Source organism: Haliaeetus leucocephalus, unplaced genomic scaffold, assembly GCF_000737465.1.
Source record: "Haliaeetus leucocephalus isolate CR32 unplaced genomic scaffold, Haliaeetus_leucocephalus-4.0 Scaffold176, whole genome shotgun sequence".
Lineage (NCBI taxonomy): Eukaryota > Metazoa > Chordata > Aves > Accipitriformes > Accipitridae > Haliaeetus > Haliaeetus leucocephalus.
Genome location: NW_010972612.1, coordinates 559,783 through 566,136, shown reverse-complemented (window position 1 = coordinate 566,136; position 6,354 = coordinate 559,783). Strand labels below are relative to the sequence as shown.

At 65.9% G+C, this 6,354-nt stretch overlaps 1 protein-coding gene across 1 annotated transcript; it reads left to right on the top strand.

Moving 5' to 3' along the window:
- Positions 1-984: 984 nt before the first annotated feature.
- KIAA1045 (KIAA1045 ortholog) lies at positions 985-4,507 on the top strand. The gene is made up of 7 exons (XM_010564233.1): positions 985-1,353; positions 2,275-2,460; positions 2,911-2,989; positions 3,092-3,294; positions 3,788-3,954; positions 4,180-4,281; positions 4,411-4,507. The coding sequence occupies exons 1-7, from the start codon at positions 985-987 to the stop codon at positions 4,505-4,507; spliced, it is 1,203 nt and encodes a 400-aa protein (XP_010562535.1).
- The last annotated feature ends 1,847 nt before the right edge of the window (positions 4,508-6,354 follow it).

Here is a 6,354-nt window from a genome sequence, read left to right as displayed (position 1 = left end):
GGTCCCCGGACACCAGCTGGGAGTGCCTCTTGGCTGCAGCGTCTTCCATAACACAACCCTGGCGGGGCACGGGGGCAGTGCCAGGACCCAAGAGGGGTGACGCTGCGCCCCACACCGCTGGAAACCAAATCCTGCTTCTCCCCAGCTTCAGCTCACCCCCACTGAGATGGAGCCTGACCTGCTATTGCTGCTGCCATTGCCCTCCCCATCCTACCCCAAGATGATCTTCCCTTGATCCTGCAGCCAAAATTCCTTCTTGGGACCCATGTGCCTCAGACCCACGCACTGCTCCCCTTTGCTCCTGCAGCCTCACAGCCCTCCCATGGCTGACCCAGCTTCTCCACATGGGTCCTTGCAGGACGCAGGATGCCCAGCAGTCAAGGCAGCAGCACACACACGTACACACAAGCATGTGAGCCCAAGAGAGACTGGGGGTGAAGAGAAATGTAGGGAAGGTGAAAGACCCAGCACCAGCTCTGCTACGCCCTAGCCCTGGGCAGAGCTGCAGGGAAGGACACCTCTCACCCTTGGCTGGCCAAAGAGGCTTTCTCCAAGGCAGAAAGGAGATGCATGCAAGGGGCAGGGTTACAGCTGGTCCCAATCGCTCTGGGATTTACTGGTCTGGTGTGGGAAGGGCCTGGATGTGTTTCTTGTTAAGCTGGAGTCTACAGAGCAAGGATGGGGGAGGCAGGGCGCCCACAAACCAGCTCCCTGCCTGCTGTCCTGATCCCCCCCAACAGTCAGACTCTCCATGGCCAGATCTCCACATGGCTTCGGGTCCATCTTGCCATGGCCACCATGGATGACCCCAGCGCCAGCTTGTCATGGAGCCCCCATTCCTCCCTGCCCTGAACTGATCCCCACACAGCTGGGGGAAAAAACACCGGGACACCTTTTTCCAGCCAGGGACACAGTGCAGGGGTGGGGAGCAGCATTGCACCCCAAGGCCTTAGCACTGAGTTCCTTCCTTCCCACCGCAGAGCCATGGGTGTGCTGATGTCCAGGCGGCAGACGGTGGAGAAGGTGCAGAAGGTCAGCTTGGCCGTGTCAGCCTTTAAGGACGGGCTGCGGGAGCAGCCATCGACACGGCGGAGGGCAGAGGTGGGGGGCACACGCCGGGGGACGCTGGAGCAGGAGGTGCAGGAGGGAGAGGAGGAAGCATCAGCAGGACCTTCCCAGCCGGAGGAGAGCAGCGCCAGCAAGGCAGCCTGGGAACGGCTGCGGGACGGCCGGGGCGTGGAGCCGGAGGAGTTTGACCGGGCCAACAGGTTCACGCCACCCGCCTTCATCCGGCCCAAGCGGGAGCTGCACGATGATGAGCCCCCGGACATCAGCCTGGAGCAGCGGGAGCAGGCGAGCAGATGGAGCATGGGGACAGGGAGGGAGGGAGGCAAGGGGATGGGGCTGGGGCTGGAGATGTGCAGGGGAGACCGGAGGGATGTGCAAGTGTTCCCAGTGCCTGCTGGGCAGTGACAGCCTCCCCAGGCACAAGCCCCATGAAGGCAGCTCAGGGGGGTAGGGGCCTGCAGGCCAGGCTGAGCAGCTGGAGGTGCCACGCAGGGAGGAGGATGCAACTGGTCAAACGTGCCCTGGAGGGATCCCGGGGTGCCTTGGAGAGGAGAGGTCACTGCTGGGCACAGACAGCTCCAGCTTTGGGAAGAGAGAAGGACCATCTCATCTACACGTTCGTCAGCCTACAACGCAACCCATCCATCCACATCTGTGACCCTTACAGCCCAGCCCATCTACAACCCAACAGCTTATCCACCCATGCCCGCAATCCTACAGCTCACCCATCCACACCCATGACCCTACCCATCCATTTGCCCACTCCACCAAGCCTGCACCCCAGCCCATCTACAGCTTTACAGCTTATCCATCCACACCTACAACCAGCCAACCCACACATCAGCACTTCCACTCACCCATACTACAACCCTAAAGACCAGCCAACCTACAACCCCACAGCCTGGCTATCCACACTTACAACCCAGAGAACCTACAATCCCACAGCCCCGCCGAGCCTCCAGCCAGACCCATCCACTCTCCATTCAACCCCACAAACTCATCCACCCTCCTCTAAACCCACCAGCTGTGCCCCCTATGACCCCACCACCCACCTCTTCCCTATGCCAGCCCCACGCAATCCCACTTTCCCATCCCCTCCGCCCCCCAACCTCCACCCCACCTGCAAAGAACCACCCTGACCCCCACCTTGAGAAGCCAGCCCCTTGCCCACCCTCCCCCTCTGAGCAGCTGCCCGTCTCTCCCCAGGTCCTCAATGACGAGATGTGCGAGATCTGCGAGGTGTGGACAGCTGAGAGCCTCTTCCCCTGCCGCATCTGCAGCCGGGTGTACCACGATGGCTGCCTGCGCCGCATGGGCTACCTGCAGAACGACAGCGCCGTGGAGGTGACAGAGACGGCGCACACCGAGACGGGCTGGAGCTGCTACTACTGCGTGAGTACCTGGCGGGGGGGACACCAGGCTTCTGCCAGGTGGTGGGTGCTCCCCAGCATGGGCATGAGCAGGGTCCCCAGCCTGGTCTGGGGTGATGGGGGACCTGCTACTCCCCAGCTCCTGCCACCCACCTTGGCCTGATGGGGAGCCACTGGATGGGAGGGGACAGAGGCCCTTCACCACCTCCCCGCCCCAGCACCTTGGCGGGGGACGTGACACCAGCGGTCGTGCCGCTGGGCACATGAAGAGCCATCGTAGAGCTGAAATGGCACCCAAAGCCCAGGGGCATAAAGCCACCCCACTGCAGCACCCCTGGATGACACACCGCACCGTACCTCTCTGCACACCCACACCCACGCACCTTCAAGGGATCCTGGTGACACGGCACGGGCGGGTGCTCGCACCATCCCATGCCTTTGCCCTACGGCTCCTCTCTGCCCCACAACCCAGGACAACCTGAATCTCCTGCTGACGGAGGAAGAGATGTACAGCCTGATGGAGACCCTGCGGCACTGCAAGATCATTCCAGGTGGGGACCCTCCCCATGGCGGGTCCCGGATGGTTGTGGGAGGCAGCTGGGGAGGTGGGTACCCCTTCCTCGGGCACCGCACAGCCAATCTGTCCCCTGCAGAGACCTGCCTGACCCTGGATGACTTCCTGCACTACAAACACCTGGTGCACAAGCAGCAGTTTGAGCGGCCCATGGCCGAGGCGCAGGAGGAGCAGGCAGCCCTGCAGTTCTCCGCCCTGGACCCCGACAAGAAGGGGCACATCGAGTGGCACGACTTCCTCTCCCACGAGTCCATCCAGCTGCTGCAGAAGCTACGGCCGCAGGTACAGCTGCAGCACCCAGGGCTGTATCCCACAGCCGGCACCCACGGCCACAGCACCTGGGGCTGGCTTCTACGGCCGGCACCCACGGCCACAGCACCTGGGGCTGTCTTCTACGGCCAGCACCCATGGCTGCAGCACCTGTGGCCACCTGCCTCAGCCACGGCACCTGAGGCTAGCTCCCACGGCCACAGTGCACATGGACAGCCACCACAGTCATCACCCATATCCATGCCACCCAAGTCCAGCTCCCATGGCTGGCACCCATGGCCATGGCACCCAGGACCAGCTCCCACAGACAGCACCCATGGCCACGCCACCCAAAGTCCAGCTCCCACGGCCAGCACCCCACGGCCACGGCACCCAGGGCTGTGTCCCATGGCCAGCACCCACAGCTGTGACACCCGGAGCGGGACACCCCCACAGCGCTGGGCATGGGACCAGGGGTGTTTCCCGTGGGGCAAGCACTCCCCCTTCCCCTCTCTCCCCGCCCCAGAACGCCCTGCTGCGGCTGCTGACGGCCAAGGAGCGGGAGCGGGCGCGGGCGGCCTTCCTGGCCCTGGACCAGGACAGCGACGGCTTCATCGGGGAGGGCGAGTGCCGCCGCGCCCGGCACGCCTGGTTCCGCAAGCACCAGAAGGAGACGCTGTCCTGCAACATCAGGTATGGGGACGCCCACCCCGGGGTGGGGGCGACAGCCCTGCTGGGGGGGCTCTCGCCACGGTCCCAGCACTCGCCGAAGGGGCTCGGCGGGCAAACGGGTTGCCCCCCTCTCTTCCCGCCACCTCCCCCTCCGTCGCCCCGCGCACCCTCTCCCCCCCGGCTGCCGCCATTTGGGGCGCAAGGAGGTGGGACGAAGCCCACCCTCCTCCTCCCCCCCACCTCCAGCATCAGCCACGTAGGGCCCATGTCGGAGAGCAGCCCCGCCAGCAGCGGCAGCGGCAAGAGCCAGGAGAAGACCCCGGCGGCCACGGAGCAGGAGGAGGCCAGGTGAGGCGGGGGTGGTTTGGGGGGGGAGGACACACCCACCCCACCCCCCCCCCCCCGCCGCCATTTTGGAGGTAGGCGCGGGGGGAGCAGCGGTGTGGGGACGGCCGCTGAGCCCGCCTCTGCCCGCAGGCCCGTCGACTGGCCCGGCTTCCTGCGGGAGAACGTCGCCTACATCCTGGCCGCCCGCCCCAACAGCGCTGCCCTCCACCTGCAGCCCCCCGCCTAGCCCCCAGCAGCGCCGCCATCTTGGGCGGCGAGGCCTCTCCCGCCACGGAGACCTGCCCCGCCCTCCCCTGCGGGCGGAGCCGGCCGCCGATTGGCTGGCGGGCGAGCGGCCGCTCCGCCCTCTCCCCCTGCCTCCGCTTCGGATTGGCTGCGAAGAGGACGGGCGCCCAGCTCCGACGGAGCGGGTGCGGCTCGGGTGTCTCTGATTGGTGGGAGGGGAGGTGGGGTGGGGCAGGGAGTGGCCACGCTGCCCCCACGCCCCACAGGGGCCCGCTGCGGGGAGGCGTCTGGTGCCCGGGGATGCTGTGGGGCGCAGGGGGCCGGCAGCCTGCGGCCCCCACCATCCCCGGCCCCACAGCACCCCCTCGCCCGCCAGCGCTGGGAGCAACCGGGGACCTGACCCCAGAGACCCACAGACCGAGCAGGGTCTGCACACGCACCCCTCCCCCCCAACCAGGAGAAGCGGGGCTTGCTGTGGTCCTGGAGCTGGGTCTGGGTATCTGTGGGGCGAGAGCGGAGGCCAGGGCAGCCGCGCACCCCCAGCCTCCTGCAGCACCGTGGGGCAGCAGGGCTGAGCCTCTGCGTGCTGCCGGCAGCAGCACCCCGGGGGTCTGCGGCAAGCTGACTCCTCGGGGGCAGGCCGTGGCTGACCCCCGCTTGGCCTCTTTCACATCCCTGCCCGGCTCCAACCGGGGCTGGAGACCAGGACGTCCGTCCGTGCACCCACAGCTCGTGGCCGTGTCTGGGAGCATGCTTCTCAGCACGGCTTGACCCTGCCCTGCTGGGGATCAACCGTTTAATGCCAACAGCGATGGTGTGGGAAGGACCATCGGGAACAGAAAAGACCCGGGGGGGGGGGCAAGATCTGATGCACAGGAGCGCTCCCCTGCATCCCTCGTCCCCTCCTGTCCCCCTGGTCCCACGGGATGCTCTCCCCCTGCTCAGCGTTCCGGTCCCCACACCAGCCCCATTCACTCCTGCTCCCTCCCCAGCATGGCGGGCGGGCATCCCCACCTCACTGGGGGCATTAGTGCTCCAGCGAGGAGGAGGAGGAGACAGAGCTCAGAGTCCCCCAGGGTGTCAGCTGAAGGGATGAGGCAGTCTCTGGGCAGAGTTGATGCCCAGCAGCCCTAAGACGGATGGATGCGCTCAGCCCACAGGTGAAGGAGCAGGGACCCCCGGAAACCTCACCCCACACACACCAGGAGTCAGGATGCCCAGGTCCCACAGCAGCCCCAGCAGCTGCCCCTGACCCTCCGACCCTTTCCCTGCGGTGCCCTCAATCTCTCCCTGCCTGGTGTGTCCCAGCTCAGCCGGGGTGCCCCAGGGTGTGCACAGACCAGGGATGCATCTGTGAAAGCCTGGTCACTCCCTCACCTCTACCCCCTGATGCGATGGGGGCACCGTCCCTCTCAGCCCCCCCTTCCCCAGTCAGTGCACATGTCCCCTTTCCAGGGACTCTTCCCGCTGCAAGACAGGGAGGCATGCCAGTGCCATGACATCTTTCTCTACCGTCCTGGCGTGCCAGGCCAATGGGGATATTTTGGATGCCAGGTCAAGATGGGGCCAGAGCCATGGCCATGGCGAGGAGGCGGCCGTGGGTGCATGGGTTGCAGCACCCGCTCTGTACTGAGAAGCATCCATTAAACAGCTGTGTCCAACTAGCCTCCGGCTGGCGTGCTTACGGGACTTCTGGCTTCTCCTCAGGGATTTCTGGGGACCCCACAGCTGCCTGTTGTGTTTATCACCCTGACCCGGCCCTCGGGTCCCTGTCCCATCAAGCCTCGTGTCCCCAGAGTGTCCCACAGCAGCGAGAAGGGGAAGCCTGGGGGTGCACCCAGGACCCTG